This window comes from Eschrichtius robustus, chromosome 2 (genome assembly GCF_028021215.1).
Source record: "Eschrichtius robustus isolate mEscRob2 chromosome 2, mEscRob2.pri, whole genome shotgun sequence".
Lineage (NCBI taxonomy): Eukaryota > Metazoa > Chordata > Mammalia > Artiodactyla > Eschrichtiidae > Eschrichtius > Eschrichtius robustus.
This window is the reverse complement of record NC_090825.1, coordinates 4275916-4294355: the sequence shown is the minus strand read 5'-3', so window position 1 is coordinate 4294355 and position 18440 is coordinate 4275916. Positions and strand designations below refer to the sequence as shown.

General features: G+C 46.6%; 1 protein-coding gene across 1 annotated transcript in view; it reads right to left on the bottom strand.

Moving 5' to 3' along the window:
* Nucleotides 1-16923: 16923 nt before the first annotated feature.
* ICE1 (interactor of little elongation complex ELL subunit 1) overlaps nt 16924-18440 on the bottom strand; it is a 57418-nt gene continuing 55901 nt past the window's right edge. Inside the window, exon 19 of the mRNA XM_068535126.1 lies at nt 16924-17445. Within this exon, the coding sequence (XP_068391227.1) occupies nt 17264-17445 (182 nt within the window). The 3' untranslated portion in view covers nt 16924-17263. The remainder of the gene's footprint in view (nt 17446-18440) is intronic.

The following is an 18440-nucleotide window of genomic DNA, read 5'->3' as shown; positions in this document are numbered from 1 at the left end:
ACGCCTGGCACACACAATCCAACTGATGTTACAGGAGAGAAGCAGGTGATGGGCCTTCAGCCCAGAGCTGAGGGGCCAAGTGCAGGGCCTGGGGGGTGGTCTTCCCCTGGCCCCCCCAGACAGTCACCCACAGTGACAGGTAAAACTGAGCAGATGATTGTAGAGGCAGTGAAGTAAACACACTAATGATGAGCGAGAAAGGATCCAAGGCTCCCTGTGCCTCAACTCCAAGGCGGGGGTGTCAGGCCCCACCCGGGTCCCGTCTGTCTGTGCCTTTGATGAGGAAGGAAGAAAAGAGAAGAGGCGGAGGGGGTAGAGGGGCAGGAGCACGGACCCCTCTGCCTGGTGGTCGGCGGTCGGTGTGGGGAAGCATCAGGGTCTACGGCGGAATAAGGGAAGGTCCTGGTGAGGGCAGCTCCTCCTGGCTTCCTCCGCACGGTGCCGCCTTAACTCCTGCTCTGGAGCCTGTGGCCTATCCCAGTTTGGATGCAACTGTCTTTTTAACTGTGTGCGCATGACAACCCCACACCCTCTCATACCCTGAGGATCCCAGGCTGCAGCTGGGACCCATCGTGGGATCTTAGGGTCTGTACTGCGCACCACGTATGAGATGGAGAATGCCATGGCTTTCAGAGGCAACCATGTGACCACAGAAAGGACCTTCTGATCTGGGGACACAGAATCAAAGGGCTTAATACTTCCCGAGGGGCAGGGTGGGGCGGGGCTGCCCCCTGCCTGCACTGCGTGGTTGTGTGGGCGTGGTCCAGGTGGGATGGACAAAACACCCTGTCCCCTTACCCCCTTCATTCTGGGTTTCCCGTCACACGCAAGCAGCTACTCCCACGATGACTATGAGATGCTGACCTTCACCCCCCTGCTGAGTTCATGCCACAGTACTCAACAATGTAATGGCCCTTAGCAGAAAGAGGTACATTGTGATTAAAAAGCCCACAAACACCAGGAGAAAAGATTGTGGTTTAACAATTTTGCATCTGACCACTATTCTTCATGGGGGAAATAATGAACAGGTACATCAGGAAGAATTATGTGGTGAGCAGTGCAGCACCCCATTCCAGGGATTCTGGATTCAGAAATATGAATGCCCCTGTCCCCAAACATGCCAGCTGGAAGACACCCTCATCGATCACTTCAGGAATGTTTCCTTCCAAATAAATGACCTTTCACATTGGGCCACCTGCTTCCTCTGACTCAGGATGCTGGGCTGGGGCGGAGGGAAATACAGCTGGTGTGTTAGTCTGGGTTCTCCAGAGACACAGAGAATAGGACATATATGTCAGGGAATGTGGCTCGGTGTCTCTGGCGGACCGTGATATGATGAATGGATGGACAGACAGACAGATAAGTATGATTATAAATATAATCTCTCTATACATATCTCTGGATATATAGATATATGTAGAGATATCTATATAAAATATCTGTATATCTACATATATCTATATATAATCTATACCTCTAGCTATAGATATATAGAGACAGAGAGAAGGATTTATTTTAAGGAATTGTCTCACATGATTCTGGGGGCCAGAAAGTCTGAAGACCATGGAGCAGGCTGGGAATTCAGGTAAGAGTTGCCACGGCAGTCTCGAGTCTGAATTCCCCAGGGCTGCAGGCTGGAATGTAAGGCAGGGTTTCTGTGTTGCCATCTTGAGGCAGAATAGCTTCTTCTTTGGGAAACTTCAGTCTTTGCTCTTGGGGCTTCAACTGATTGGATGAGGCCCACCCACACTATTAAGGGTAATCTCCTTTATTTAAAGTCAATTAATTGTAGATGTTAATCACATCTAGAAACTACCTTCACAGCAAGAGGTATACCGGTGTTTGACCAAAGAAACAGCACAGCCTAGCCAAGCTGACACCTAAAGTAAACAACCCCAGCTGGCGTCTATTCCCTTCTTTCTGGAACTCCATCAGGATGAACAGTCATCTTTTCCCAGAGAGTAACCATGCTGCTGGGTCAGCTACCTCGCTCTCCATGGACCAGAGAGAGCCGTGTGGTAGGAGATCACAGAGGGAGGAGCGTGGTTTCTTTCTTTCCCTCTAGAAATTTCCTTGTGAAGGCAACTTCAGGTTTCAGGTCTGCTCTCTCAGCCAGGGTGTGGCAAAATGATCCAAATTCACACAAGGAAAACATTTTTTGAATATAATTTACACACATTGACATGCTCAGATATCAAGTAGACTATTCCATGGGGTTCTATGAATATTACGAAGGCACAGAGCACTTTCACCAGCACACATCTGCTGCCTCACCTTCCTAGTACCTCCCTCCCACCCAGAAACTGTGGGGGGTCTCTTGCTTATCCTAGACATTTAAACCTATTGAATTATACAGTATGTGCTTTTGTGTTTGGCTTATTCCAGTCATCCTATTATTCTGAGAGTTACACCTATTACATGCTTATCAGTCATCTATTCCTTTTTTAAAATTTTTCACTGAGTACTAATCAACTGTATGAACAAGCAGAGCTTATCCATTCTGTTGATCAACAGTCCAGGTTTGACGGTTGTAAAAGTCTTATAAGAGGTTTTGCATGGACATACATACACATGTATTTTGCACACACAACAGGAGTGGAATTACTAGGTCATAGAAGTAGATTTAACACTTCGAGAAACTGACACTTTGCCAAAATGGCTGTACTGTTTCACAGTTCTGCCAACATGTGCAGGGTCTGGCTGCCCCAGAGCTGTTCCAGATTTGCTGTGGTCAACCTTGTGCATTTTACACATTCTAGTGGAGCAGTGGTAACACCTCATTGGGTTTTTAATGTACATTTTCTTGGTGATTAATGAAGTTGAACAGTTTTTCATGTGTTTATCGACCACTTATATACCTTCTTCTGTGAAGTGCTTGTGTGCCTTTGCCCCTTAAAATTGGGCTGTCTCCTTGTTATTGAATTTCAGGAGTTCTTTATATATTCTGGATACAAATACTTTGTTTTATGAACATATTCTCACAGTCTGTGACTTGCTTTCTTATTTTATTGATAATGTTTTATGATGAAGAATTTTTGTGTATTTGATGAAGTCTAATTTATCATTTTTGATTTTATGATCACACCTTTTGTCTCACAAGAAATGTTTTCTTACCTCAAGGTCACAAATATATTCTTCTATGTTTTTTGTTTTGTTTTATTTTAGGCTTTACATTTAGGTCTATAATTTGTCTCAAATAGGTTTTTTTGGAGTGAATTAGTGACTGATGTTGTTTTTTGGTTTTTTGTTTGTTTGTTTGTTTGTTCTATTGGACCTCACACAAGCACATTTCAGACCCTGATTTACAAGGTGTTAATATTAGCAACAATAAAATCTTTCCCCAGTTTGGCTATTAACACAAGTTTTGACAACTGGCTTTAATACACCTGGGAGCATTAGGTGACCTCACAAGATCCAATTCCTCTTCTTGCATTTTTAAGCTTCTCTGCATGGGACCCCTCTGACTTACCAACCATATTTATTTATCACTGTCAGACTCCTGCTGTCAAAAGAGCACTTCTTTTCACTCCTCCTGTGTGTAGTATAGCATGTGTGACAGTCTCCAGATGGTATTACCTCCCTTGATTTTTTTCTCTCTCTACTTTTTTAAATTATGAAATTTACTATTCACAGATACATATGTACAATTCCAAGAATACACATTCACATTGATAAGGTCTTTTAAATTTATACAAATTTGTACATTTTTGGTGCTCTTCATTGCTTCCTACAGATTTGGGGTTGAATCTGATATAATTTTTCTTTAGCCTGAAGAAATTATTTTGGCATTTCTTGTAGAGAAGTTCTGATTGGGAGAAATTCTCTTAACTTTCACCTCTAAAAATGGATTTATTTTGCCTCCAATTTTTTAAATTAATCTTTTCATTTTGGGAAAATAGTAGATTTACATGCAATGGTAAGAAATACAGAGAGATTTCATACATCCTTTACTCAGTTTCCTCCAATGATAATATCTTACAAAACTACAGTACAATATTATAACCAAGATATCAGCACTAATGCAATCAAGATACAGACTATTCCGTCACTATAAGGATCTCTCGTGTTGCTCTTTTAGTAACTTCTTTCTCCTCTCTGCCTCCATCAGTGACCCTTGGTAACCACTATTCTGTCTCCCCCGTTTATAATTTTGCCATTTCAAGAATGAAATTGTTGGATGGAACAGTTTGAGATTGCTTCATCTTTATTTTTAAGGCTATTTTTGTAAGATATGGAATTCTAGGTTGACATTTGTTTGTGTATGAGTGGGATATGTGTGTGTGTGTGTGTGTGTGTGTTAGTGTGTGTGTGTCCTTTGTATTTTTCCAGATTGGTGTTTCCTGAGCTTTTTGGATTTGTGGGTTGATGTCTTCCATCAATTTTAGACCATTCTCAGCAAATATCTAATTAAATATTTCTTCTTGTTCTCTTTTTTCCTTCTTGGGCTCCAATTACAGATATGTTGGACCATTTGATATTGTCCCATAAATTAAGACACTCTTATCTATTCTGTTGTTTGGGGTTTTTTTTTGTTTGTTTGTTTACTTATTTGTGGTTTGCTTTTTTTTCCCCTCAATTCACCTGTCCTCAAGTTCACTCATTATTTCCTCTGCTGAGTCATTCTGTTATTAAAACCAATAAAATATTTATTACTGATACTCTATTTCTCATTTCTAGAATTTCTACTTGATTCATTTTTGCAGTTTCTTTGTGTCTGCTGAAATTCACCGTCTCCTTATCCATACTGCACACTTTTTCTAACAGATCATTTAGCATATTTCTAGTTATTTTAAAGCTCCTGTCAAATAATTCCAACATCCGGGCCACCTACAGTTCTACTTCTATTAACTGTTTTCTTTCTTCATCATGAGATGTTAGAACAATAAAGTCTAAAGTAAATAATATTTCCCTTTAGTAAAGAGTTTTTTCTTGTGTCAGGTCACTGGTTTGGAGTGATGGGAGTAAATTTGTTCTATAGTTAAACTGGGTCTGAGCTTTTGGGCAAGTTTAGTTTGTTTCAGTTCACTACTAGCTACAGATATTTTGAGAGTGGGCTCAGAATTTTCCCTTCTGCAATGCTCTAGGTGTGAATGCTACCAAGGTTCCCCAAATTTATTCATGTTTTCCACCAGTTTTCCATGCCATGATAGATCTCTCTCTGATTTACAACTCAACTGACAGCTTTGTACATTGTTGGAGAGTTCCCTTTGCTTTCTGGTCCAGCCACAGGCTTTTGGACACTCGTGAAGACTCTGTTCTGCCTGGAATGCCTTGGAGGGATTCCTTTCAGCTTTCCTGCCCCACCTGTAGCTATTGTCAGTGGAAAACCTGAAGTGTTTGGGGGAGTGAAGGATTCTCTCAGGTCTCTTGCTTATGCCCAGCCCTTGGCAGCTGAAAATCCAGGATGCCTTTGGCTGACTTATCTCAGTTCTCCCCTCCTTTTGTAGCTGCATCTTCAGCTCTCTGACTGGTTTAGAAAGACTGTGACTTTGTGGCGTATACATCTTGTTTGGGTTATTGAGAGCAACGGTCTCTTGTCATTTTCTACCTTCTAACCAAAGAGACTTCTTCCACATCTCTTACCTTCTGTTTTCTCTCTTTTCGTCTCTCTGAGTTGTTTTCTGGGTAATTTTATTCAGAGCAATCTTATAACAATATCTCATCATTTGTAACTAATCTGCTTTTATCCTGTCCTTTGGCTTTGTACTTGGAATAGACGTGTGTGTATGTATTTGTATCTTTTTGTTTTTAGAAGTTCTATTTTGTTCTTCATCAAATCTGCTGCCTCATAAATTTTCATAATCTCTTTTTCTTTTGTCATACTTTCATATTCCCCTCTTATTTCTTTAAACATATTAAAGACAATAATTTTATGTATTCTAAACCTGATAAATAAAATATATACAAACTCCATAAATCTGACTTCAAACAGAGTTTGTGGTTTCTGGAAATTCTCACTCGTGGAGTGGGTTTTTTTCTCATCTGTTTAATCATTTTGTTGGCATGAGTATGAATTCATGCTCCTTGGAACTTTACCTGTGGGGAGTCTTCAAAAATGGGGTTTAAAAAGAACTTTTCTCTAATAAGGATACGCATTTGCCTTTTCCAGGTGCTTTAGTACTACTGAATTGGAAGCACTGTCAACTAATTTGGATGGATTGAGGCCGCATTCCTGCCCAAGTTCCCATGAGTACAGGCCTTTGGGTAGAAATTCTCATGCAAGATACTGGTGTGTGTGTGTGTGTGTGTGTGTGTGGTTCTTCCTGTTCCTCCCATAGCTAGGATGGTGGGGGGGGGGGGGAGGGCAGGTTTCAATTCCTGCCTTCTCCTTCTGTGGATTTTTCCTTGGCTTGACCTCCTGGGTTTATGGGGTGGGATTGTCAGTGATGTGACCACGTTATTCTGGCCCCAGGCCTTGTCTCCTTTGACCTTCCTCATGACCCATAAACCTCAATCTCATTTACCATCGGAGACTGGTTTCCTCCCACCAGGTGCCATCCAGGCTGATGCCCCAGTGATCCCTCCACCCATGGATTTCTTCCCTGCCCTTTATGACCTTCAGGAGATTCCCTTATTTTCTGCTGGCTCAAATGGGCATTATATTTTAAATATTTGATTCAACATTTTTAGTTGTACTATTTGTCTGCAATTCTGCAGGATTCCCTCTTTATCTTCTATTTCAGCCCTGCTCTCCTGACAATGAATGGGTCTGTTTGCAGTTTCCAGGGGCCCTCAGGAGCCATATTTTGAAAGTACACTTCAGGATTTGGATAAGTGTGGGGAGATGTGTGTCCTTCTCGGATAAGGTAGCTACACACTCATCTGGATATCCACCATGCAAACCTTCCAAAAGGGAAAGCTGCTCCTTCCTCAAGCCATTGGCCCATTCTGACTTTAAAAATATCATGTGAAAGTGATTCTCATATTAGTCTTTATTTTGGTAACTGTAAACGTTGACATGAATGTAGATATTGCTAAGTTGAAAAGTAAATGTATCATTACTACAAACTTACTTTTACTGTTTTAAATCTCATACAAGCCCTTATGATTTAAAGAACAGTGCTTAACACTTATTTCTAATTTTAAGTTAATTGTTTGGCAGAAATATATACTTTTAAATAATGACTAGACATTGTCTGGTGTTAATTGCTCTTGCAGACTTTTGTGAGTGAAAGGTTGAATAAGTCTGTGCAAGCTTAATAATTTAGAAGGGAAGTATGTAACCAAAGCTGTAATTACACAGAAATGTTGTGAGATAGTCTGGGGTAAAATCTATCTGATAGAGTAGAAGTAACTGCGAAGTCTTAAAATGTGCTGTTTTCCCTTTCTGCAGAGAAGAAACCTCACACGTGGATACACGCAATGGGGCAGTAAGCCAGCGGCATGGACGCTGAAAACCAGGTGGGTTCTAGGCTAAAGCCAGAGACCTGGTTTGCATCCTACCTCTGCTGCTGCCAGCTCTGTCCCACCAGGGCCCTGGCACCATGCGTCGGGTGAGGTGGGCCGTGGTGAAGTCACTGCAGAGACCCCTGTGGGGACGACGCCTGTGTCCTGGGCTGGGGAGCAGGGGGCTGACGGTGCTCTTGCTGCCGCTCAGCTAACTGTCCTGCTCTACCGGCCAGGCTACACCAGCATCCATCTTCTTCCGGGGGATGCCAAGATGAGGCAGGAGATAGATGGGCCCCAGGCTGAGCCGCTAGAGTCTGTCCCCTGGCGACAGATACTCCAAGGTGAACATAACAGCAGGAGGATAATAGGAGGAGCTGAGCCCTGCCCAGATGAAAGATAAAGACCACATATTCCTCATTCTCGAAGTCAAGGAGACCTTCCCGACTACACACGTGCAGAAAGACTCCTTGAAGGTCAAAAGGGAAGGGGCACCACCCCGTAGTAGGTGATGTCAGCCTTCCCATAGGCCTCTGTGCTGGAATCCATCTTGGCTAAGAGAGCACACGCACACAGGGGAGGACCCTGAGCTAAACCACATACGGACTCAGAACCAGGCAAAGCAAGATGACTGGCCAGAGTAAACGCAGAAGAAATGTCCCATAAACGTGATTCAAACTACCACGAGGGCACGACCCTCCGAGGCCACCCGTGTGAGTCTATTCACAGGTACTCTTTTCCTCCTAATAAACACTTCACTTGTTTCACTACTTTCCGTCTCTTTGTGGAAATTCATTCCTACACAGCTGACGGGCCAGGCCCTTGTCACTGGCCCCTGGTCCCTGGTGGCCTAGTGGTTAGGATCCAGCCCTCTCACTGCTGCGGCCTGGCTTCGGTCTCCGGCCGGGGAACCGAAACCCTGCTTCAAGCCGCTGCAGGCCGAGGCCACCCACGATCAAAGAGACAACGAAGCGGCCTTAAACCAAGTCTGACCTTTCTGCCACCTTTGTCACGTCTGCTCAGTCTAACACAGTGAAACACATGATCTGGGGTGCAGGAAACATGCTTCATCCCTGGACACTGGAGACCTCACGGGTTGCTAGAAGCAGCCTCAGGCTCCTACAGTTCTGCTTAGTGCTCTTCGCAAGCCCACATCCACGGATGCTGAGGTCACCATGCCTGCCTGAGCCTACGGAGATGGCAGTGCCTGACCCTCAAGCAGGCTCCCAGGAAGTCAGAGATACAGTATTCCTCTGTTTTAAAAAATAGTAGTTTGTCTTGACAAACTACCGAGTAAAACTTTTAAAAAGTTAATCAAATAAAATTAGTGGCACATAATTGCTTCAATAGTTAACAAAGAATATTGTGATATCCATGTCTGAACTTGAACATTGAAAGCAAATTCCCTCTCCCCACCCCCGCAAAAAAACCAACCAGATACAACAACCACAAGAAAACAATAAAGGCACATGCAAGTGATCAGAATAATGGCATTCCAATGGTGAGCAATTACTAATGGTGTCAACTAACAAACCAGCAGGATCCTACTGGAATTACTGACTGAAACAAAGAGACGTCTCCAAGGCTGAATGTCTCCTGAGCTCAGATTCTCATTATCTGCCTGGGCAGTTTTAGGGGCGTTGTCTGTATTTTCTACAGAAAAAAGTTTTGAGCCCCGTAAAATTTCTTGGGTGACTCATAAAAATATCATTTGTGGTATACCTGGCTTGTTTCTGCTACGCTGAGACAAAAGACAAGTCCCAGGGGTGCAAAGAGCCAAGTGAAGTCACAAAAGAATATAGACATTCCAGACTCAGCCTCCATCTGAGAACCCACGTCAGTAATCCCAGGTGAGTTGCACTGTGGTCAGGTTAAAAGGGAAGGGTGCACTTTCTCATTGCTTTCTCAAAACTTCTGTGCTGGAGGCCCCTTCCCAGGCCCCTCAGAAGCATTGCCACCAGCAGCGGATGCAGCCTTTGCCTCCGTGGAAGTTTCCTCCTTACAAGACACCAGGAGCACATTTGGGTTCCTGTGAAATCTACCTTGATGTCCTTCTGTTTCTTTTCTCTCCTAAACCCGTGTTTCTGTGTCTGGGCGGAGGAGGTCCTTGGGATGGGTGGAGGGTCCTGTGCTCAGGACCAAGAGGCCCCTGCCGGGAAGGTCAGGCAGCCGTCGGCCCCCAGCTTGGAGGGGAGCAAGGGAACCGATAAGATCAATGTGTTTTCCATTGAAAACACTTGCATGGGATTAAAGAGAAAAAAATAAAAATAAAAATCAACTTGAGGAGCCAGCACAAGGGTTTTCTTCTTTTAAGATTTCTTTCTCCCTCTCCTTTCTCTCCACTTGGTCAGATTGTGGAATTTGAGTGGAAAGGAATGCCAGGGAAGGACAAAACGCAAAGCTCAACCTGTGAATTAAAACAAATCGCTCATGGTAACATTTCCTTTTTCTTAAGTGCATTAAAAATGGAATGCACTGCTAAAGAAAGCCAGAAAAAAAGAACGTGAACTTACAGTTTCAGAAATTGTATTTACCTTACTTTAGTTTTTCCAATGCCAGTATTTCTATTTAGAAATTAAAGTTATGCATTGCAAAATTGCATCAAAATCCAGAAAACTCATTTCCCCATCACTAAACAAATAGGTTTATAAACAGAAAGACACATTAAAAATATTATTCCGGATGATTGCCAAGGTGATAGGAGCTAAATTTCAGTCCCTTTAAAAATACAAATAGGAAAGGTCAAGAGTGAATGCTTTTAAAATTCTATTTTCTGCTTCACTGCTGATTTAACAGACAGATTTTCAATATGCAAATAAAGGCTGGTCCTCAGTTACAGACTTTCCGAGAGGTTAGACCCTGAGTCGCCCTTTTCCTCCTTCCCTGAAGGCTGCTCTCCAGTTCAACTCAGGTTCCTTGAGTCTCAGGCAGGAAGAGTAGCTATAAACTGACCTGCAGGAGGCGCTACTCACATTTCATAAAGCACTTCTTCAGCACTTTGCGGGGGGATATGGGTTGTGTTTGGTTTTCTTGGGCTCTCCCTCAGCCGATGACACAGCTTCAGGGCAGATATCATAACTCTGGAGAACGGCTGTCACCACAACAGAACCCACGTCTGCTTTTCTAGATGCTTCCACACTAACAAGGCTCCGGAGGAAGCAAGCGCCCTACACTGGCAGGTTCTCCCCAACATCCCCAGGGTGATGGGAAAGCAGAAGCTTGAGACGAGTCCTGCCAGCCTTTGGATCGTTGATGGGAGCGTCCCAAAATGACGGCAGCTCGGGATCAGAGGACCCTTGACCTTCCTCTGCCTGGTCAGGGATAGGGGCTGGCAGGGGGCTCCACTAAAGCAAAAAGTAACCCTGCAGGCTAAATGCCTCTTTGTGAAAACTCTATCCTCTTTCTCTGGGAACTTATCTTTTTTCCCCAAAGGTGAAGCAATGGTTGGAAAACATATAGGGATACAGGCCAGGAGACCTTTCTCCTGCAGAAAAACACCGACACTAACCCCCAGTCTTCCTATGAAGGATGTTTCTGGAGTCACGCGTGGGTTGCCCAAACACTTGCAAATGTGACTGTTGTCTTCTATTAAAAAGTCCTGATTACCCGATGGCGGCTGATGGGCGGCCTAGGTGGGGTTTTGCCCAGCACACGTGGGGCACGTTCCCGGCTGCTGAGAGACTCGTTGGGCGAGGTGCCCTGGGCAGGGCAGAGGACCTGGCCCTCGAGTTTTGGGCCTTATCCTGTCGGTTGCCTCCCAGCCCCAGGCCCCTCCTGAGTCCACGCGACCAAGGTGCCTTCAGTACAGCGGGAGCAGAGCAGTAAAGGGCAGACAGCACCTCAGGGTCCCTGGTGACACAAGGGCACCTCACCATGAACGCACTGACTGCCCTAAACCCCAATCCCTGAAACATCACAAGGTGTTTTTTTCTTCAAGAACCGTCACAAAACTTTAAATGTGACCGTTACCCAAAAATCTGCATGGTTACCTCCTTTCAGGTTTTGCTGTGTTTTTATTAAGGACGGTTTTAAGAATCTAACTGATGCTGCTGGCTTGGACTTTGTTCATGAAACAAAAACCCACGGAGTTAGGAGCTGAGGTGCTCCGGCCGCCTGGGGTGACAGCTGGGCGGAGACCCGACAGCACTGCCCGCCGACCCTTCCCCCGGAGCTGCAGGCTCAGGAAAAGCAGTAGAGAGCAGAGCCGAGCGGAGGGCACGCAGGGTTCTCCTCCCGCTGGGGGACAAGAGGACAGCAGCCCCGAAGCTCTCCCTTCCCCACGCCTTCCACCCTTGGGGACAACTTCCCGAGTGGAAATGCACTCAGGAGACAGGGCAGGCGCCTGAGTTTGTTGTTAACCTTGGGGGCCATCAGAAGGAGCGGAGCAGGGGCTTCCCTGGTGGCGCGGTGGTTAAGAATCCGCCTGCCAATGCAGGGGACACGGGTTCGAGCCCTGGTCCGGGAAGATCCCACATGCCGCGGAGCAACCAAGCCCGTGAGCCACAACTACTGAGCCTGCGCTCTAGAGCCCGCGAGCCACAACTACTGAGCCCACGTGCCACAACTACTGAAGCCCATATGCCTAAAGCCCGTGCTCCGCAACAAGAGAAGCCACCGCAGTGAGAAGTCCATGCACCACAACGAAGAGTAGCCCCGCTTGCCTCAACTAGAGAAAACCTGCACGCAGCTACGAAGACCCAGCGCAGCCAAAAATATATTAATTAATTTTTTTAAAAAAAAGGGGGCAGAGCAGGTGTGGCCCGTGATGTTCTGGCTCTTCCAGCCAGAGCTGGGCCTGGGGTCCCTGGAAGGAAGCCCAGAGCCTGGTCACAGAGCTGCCTGGGGAAGCAGGGCCTGCGGGATGGGGCACAGGGGGACGGACATTCCAGTGTGTGGACTGTTTTAATGTTTAATTCACTACATGCATATAAAACTAGCATGAAAACATTAAATAAACTAAACATACTGGATTACAATTTAAGCTATTAAAGTGGATACTTAATAGTACAAATTTACATATAAAAGCGTGGCAATCAAGAGGGGGCCTTCTGTGAATGCAAAGGGCGGGGTGGGGTTGAGGTTCACTTCTTCTGCCCCCATTCTCCTCCTCTTTGGAGTTTTGTCAGTTGAACACTCACGGTTTAGGGTGAGATTATCTCAGAGCAGCAATGAATGGCTATTTGTTAGGAAAAAATAATACTCTTAAAGACGACATAAAAAATGAAAAAGAGAAATTGGCGGGGACTAGATTCAGTTCCAGATGGTGGAAGGCAGTTAACATGCTCCCCTCCTCTTCCTCCTAAATCTCCACCGAAATGGACCAGGAGGGGGACAAGGGGGGGAGGCTGCCTGGAGAGCGGACATCTGACCTGAAGGCAGTGCGGCTGGGAGAGCAGAGGTGGCAGGCGCCCAGGGCAGGCTCCCCGGCTGCAGGGAGCACGCCTCTCCCTAGAGGCTGGTACACACCCGACAACCCAGTTTGGCACCCAGTGGGTCCGGGGTGAGGCCGTGCCCTTTGAGAACCACTGGTCTGGGGATCAGCCCGCCAGGCATCCCCTCTCCCGTCCCCCAGGGCACAGCCCCGGACAGGTGCAAGGCAGCAACGCCTTTCCCAGCAGGACAGCAGAGGCCCCTAAGGCAGGAAGCCCTGATCCTAAAGCCCTTCACAAACGCCCAAAGTCCCTCGTAAAAGCAAGCAGCTGCTTCCCTTTTTATAAAACTGAATCAACCATCTCTCACCACCACTCTTCACTCACAATTCTTTGTCTACATCGTTAGAACTGTTCAGCTGTGCTGAGCAAACTGATTGCAATACAGTGACGGCTCTTTAATTCATAAAAATAATCCGAGCATACGAAGACAGAAATGTCACGCTATAAAAGTAGGTCTTCCTTAAAATTCTCTTTAGAGGCAAGAAAAGGAACCTCATGTTTGTTTCATAGTCACAACAAGCACACTGAATTTCTCTGAGAAAGTGTCAGGCAAATTAAGGAGAAAAGAGAGGAAAGTGTTTAGCTTAATGGCTCTGTCTTACTTTCCAAGGTTCCCTAAACTCCTAGAACACTCTCCAGGGAGACCTCTGTGGCATCGCTGGCCCTGGTCAGGCAGGTTGATTAGACTCCCATTCATGAATCTCTGTACTACGGTTCTAGGAATGCTATTTGTAAAGAACTGAGCACGCTCCAGGTGGGCAGGTGACTTAATCAGGCCCGTGTCACAGAACCTCCCACCCACTATCACTATCACCCACTCGCCACTTGTTTATTCATTTATTTATTTTTGGTCAGAGCATTTTGTTTTAGGATCGTTAGAAAATATCCAGGAAAGAATCTGACCAAGCTGGAAAAGTATTTGCTTCTATTTGGGGGTGGGGGGGGGCAGGTATTACTGTGCTCTTGAATTCCATCAGCTTTACAAGCTACCCTTTCCACACATCTTCTCCCACTACTTCTGGAGATAAGGGGCCTGGGCAGTAAAACTAACTCCATTCGAAGCCTACAGCATGAATAGAGAGCTGTCCTCCGGAGCGTGCCGGCTGCAGACAGGAGGGGCCCTTTGCGCCCTGGACCCTGCTGTTCACGGTGGGACCACAGCGCCCTCTAACGGCACCACGCTGCTCCTTCCACTCCCGGCGCAAACCCTTCAGGTTTGCATCAATACCGTAAATTTGTCAGTTACGCTGTCACATCCTCTCTTAAAAAACAAAGTAAGCAATGTGACCAAGTATTCTCAGGGGGGTGGGGGGGGGGATTACAGCCTGAAGTGTCACCTCCAGGCTGATCTGTGCTCGTAAGGAAAAGCTGGGGCCTCCCTAGGAGGTGCATGGGGACAAGACGTCCCTTAAGGTCACTGGCCACGCTGCTCTACGCCCTCCTCACGGCCACCGCCCGCTCCTCAGGCCCCCGAGTCACGTGAGCGGCTGCAGGCACAGAGGGCCAGGCCCCCGGGCCAGGCTGCCTGCCGCGTGCAGGACCCAGCCAGGACGCCAGGACCCCTGTGCCGCCTGGGTGCACAGACTGACGCCAGCCTAAAGCCCCACCCAACTACAGGTTCAAATGTTTACCTACCTTTTTGCGTGTGTGTGTGTGTGTGTTTGATAAAACTCTACAACCATGTTCTTCCCGGGGACCAGAAATAAATTTAACCACAGCTTAAAATTGTTTCACCCTCTGAGAGTGACGCAGCACGACAGGCAAGCTCAGGCCTGTGTGTTATCAGGAGCGGATGCTGACACGTAAGCGCCACGCATCCTCGTGGGCAAGCAACGGCAGCCGGCAGCCAACGTCAGGGGCCACCTACCCTCCACCAATTAAGAACACCTCAAACTGTTGAGGTTAAAAAAACGTTTTGAATCCTATGACAAATCTATTCACTAGGCAAATGTACCCCCAAACTGCGTGTGCATACCTGCTCTCTCTCCCTTACCCCCTTTCACTCTGCAACCCTCCCCAAGCCTGTCGTTTGTGGGAAACGCTCACCTGTCTCACCGCCACCCACAGGAAGCAGAATCCAACCACCGGCCACCCCCTTCCTCACCGACCTCGCAGCCTCAAGCAGCTCCGGGGCCAGCTGCCTGCCTTCTTGCCTCCCTGACTCGGGCAAAGTAGCAGGAGCCAAGGTGCTTGGCCACTACCTCCTGCCTCCCCGGCGTTTCTCCCTCCTCCCTCCCCGGCGTTTCTCCCTCCTCCCTCCCCCACGCATCTTCAAATTACACGACCTGCCAAGTGAGGGAGGCCATCTTCCTCCCCAGGTGACCATGCGTTTTAAATAACCTCCAAACTCAATCAGCTTCCTAGCTTGTGTCCCCACCTTGCCCGAACTCGACTTCCGCCTGTAAAGGCTCCCTGCCACCTCCACTTGGATGTCTCACGTCCCAGACACACGCCTAGGACATGTGACTCCCACCACCAATCCCGGAGCTCCTGTCCCCAAGCCCAGGTGCCGTGGGAACCCTGATTCCTATCTGCCCACCACCCCCAGCTCACGAACTCAGCATTGATCCCACCTCCAAGACCCACGTGGCATCCATCCACCCCGATGGTCTGCACGGCCACCAGCATCAACCCCCAGCCTCCTGACACATCTGCTTCCCGCCCCACCCTTCTCCTGCCCTGCGTCACAGAACAGCCCCGTGAACCGTGACACCTGCTCAAATCTCCCTAGGAGCGTGACCGAGCCCAGGGCTGCCCAGGTCCCAGTGACTGGCAGTTACCTGTGTCACTGAACCAAGGACGCTCGCCCCCTTACACAGTATGTTCTGGCCACACCGGCCTCCTGCCCACACACGGCAGGCTCCTCCCCTCTCGGACCCGGCGCACCTGTCTGGGAGGGACGCGTTCCAGGGTCCCCTCCTTTCAAGGTGGCGCCCTTCTCTTGGGTCCTAGCTCACATGTTACTTCCTCGGAGGGACCCTCCTTGACTAACAGAAAGAGAGGAGTCTCCCTGCTATTCTTCTGCAGATCGCTCCATCTCCCTCACCACACAACCCCAAATCTGGACTGTTGATTTATTGGGGTGACTGTGCAGGGTTCTCTCTACCAACAGATCACAGGCCTGTGAGAACCTGGCCCTGACTTTCTTCACCAGCTCCTCCCAGCAAGGCCCTGGCACAGAGCACAGGCCCAAGAGACAGAGGCAGAAAGAGGGAACACCCAACAAAAAGCATCTAAAGGGCAAGGCAGAGTCGTTTACAAATCTCAGTTTGTTATAATTACTTAAAAAACAGGAGGACGAAGCAACAAAATACTTGTCCAGTGTGATTTTTAAAGGGTAGCAACTGTAGCTAAACAAAGACATCCAATACTGAGGGCCAACCAGCGCTTACATGGTATCCGCTCTCACCAAGAGCACCTGGGAGAGCACTCAAACCCGATCACACCCGGGCAATCGACCACGCCTCCGTCCAGGAGGGAGGTCCCTCTGGCAGGCCGCCTCCTCTGTCTTTGGTGGGCACTGACTATTTGCTTCATCTTTGGTTGGAGCAGAAGTAAGGCCAAGTGTCACTCTTTACTGATCAGGACAATCGTGTGCATGGCTTACTTTTATTTTTTATTATAAAAAACACATACAAGAGTTTTAAGAAATGATGAATATAAGACAAATCAGGACCACGGTGAGTTATTAAACCCATTTCCTATGTACAAATACTAAAATTCCGAAAGTGGAATATCATCAAATGTGAGACACATTATAGGCTGTCCATATACACACGGCACATGCAGAGACCTGCCCGCACTCGGCTGCGTCTGTATGTACATGGCGAGGTACAAACATCCGCGGCGACCTCTATCCTCAGCTCTCCTTTTCCTGATTCATAGTTAAATATTTGCAAGGAACTTTAGAGATCTGAAGAAATGCATTAAAGTAAGTTCTAAAGGCTCTCCCTGTTTATTTACTCTGATCAGCTGCACTCTACACCTTGAGAGGAACTCTGTAGCCCACCTCCAGCTAAGACAGTGGAAGAGTCTTCGAGTAGCACTGCTTTGGCCTCCTCATCTTTTCCTAGTCAGTCATTTGGGCACAAAGTCCAAAATTGGCTCAGGAACCAAATCAATGTTTTTACATTAAATTCATTACAAAATGCCACTCAATTTTTAAAAGCGACTAAAAGGACACTTTCTGCAGCAAAAAAGGGCTAAGTTCAAGTTTCTGTTGTTTGACCAAGACACAACAAATTACAATCCATGTCATGTGATCACAGCAGCCATAAGTGAAATGTGTGCGGTTTAGGGAAAGCAGCCCCTGCTTCCTCCTCCACCCCCAGCACTTGTATCTCCCTGACGTCTCTCTCTGGAACCCCGGTCTGCACCCTGGAAGCTGATGATCTGTCTCCACTCGAGCAGCGGGAAGGCACTTCTCTGGGCACAGCACGGGGCCGTCAGCCACGCTCCTCCGTACACAGGGTGCTGACCTCCTCCAGGGAGCTGAGCACCGCGGAGGGGATGCGGCGAGAGGTCTCCGTGCGCCAGGCTTCCAGGATCTTGGAGATCTCTGCTGGGTTGCTGGGACTCAAGTCACACAGGGCGTACACAGCTGCCAGCTGGATACCCCACGGTATGTCTGAAAAGAATTTCCACATCAGTCATCACACAAGAAAATCTTCGTTATGCAAAACGTTCATGCTGTTGATCTAATAAAATACTATTCAACAAATACTTTCTTCCAGCAATGAAGAGTAAATATTAAAAAAAAAAGAAAAAAAAACACAATGAAAAAGTTCATTTAAATCCCTTCTGCAAATGGAAAACAAAAACAAAGCCAAACGCTGCACAGCTCTCTACAGGTTCCTGGCGCTGCCTGTACCCAGAGGACGGCGAGCCGGAGTAGGGGTACAGGGCCTGAGGCGCCCACCCTCTCATGATCAGTGCTAAGCTTTCCAAAGTGGTCCTGGAAGGATCACACCCTCATGTTTAAGTTTTAGTAAAATGTGGATCCCAAAGCATTTGTCAAATAAATGACTCCATTATACCCCCTGGAAGTGTTTATAAGTGGACTTTGGAAATGAAAAACATGATGAAATGAGAGCAAGTGAAAAACTAATTTTTAGTATGTAGTATAGCATATACTATACTCTTACACACTAGATTATAGTATATGACTGTTGATCATGGCATTTAATTGTAGACTATAGCTAGGTTAGAGATTACAGTGTATTAGAGTTCTCATTAAGTATAAGTTTATTTAGGAGTTATTTAATTCAAATTTAATTTAGTTCAATTTTAGTTAAATTCACTTCAATCATTTAGTTAAAAAATTTAGGAGTTATTTCATTAAAACTTATTATTAACTATATACTGTTAGTGATGCAATGCCCAATAGGGCAAACTACTACTATTTAAAAATAAATATCACAAAACACACACATTCAAATGTTAATGCTGTAGATGTAGACAGTACTACAGCAGCTTTAAAATTACGTTCCCCGGGCTTCCCTGGTGGTGCAGTGGTTAACAATCTGCCTGTTGATGCAGGGGACACGGGTTCGATCCCTGGTCTGGGAAGATCCCACATGCTGCAGAGCCACTAAGCCCATGAGCCACAACTACTGAGCCTGT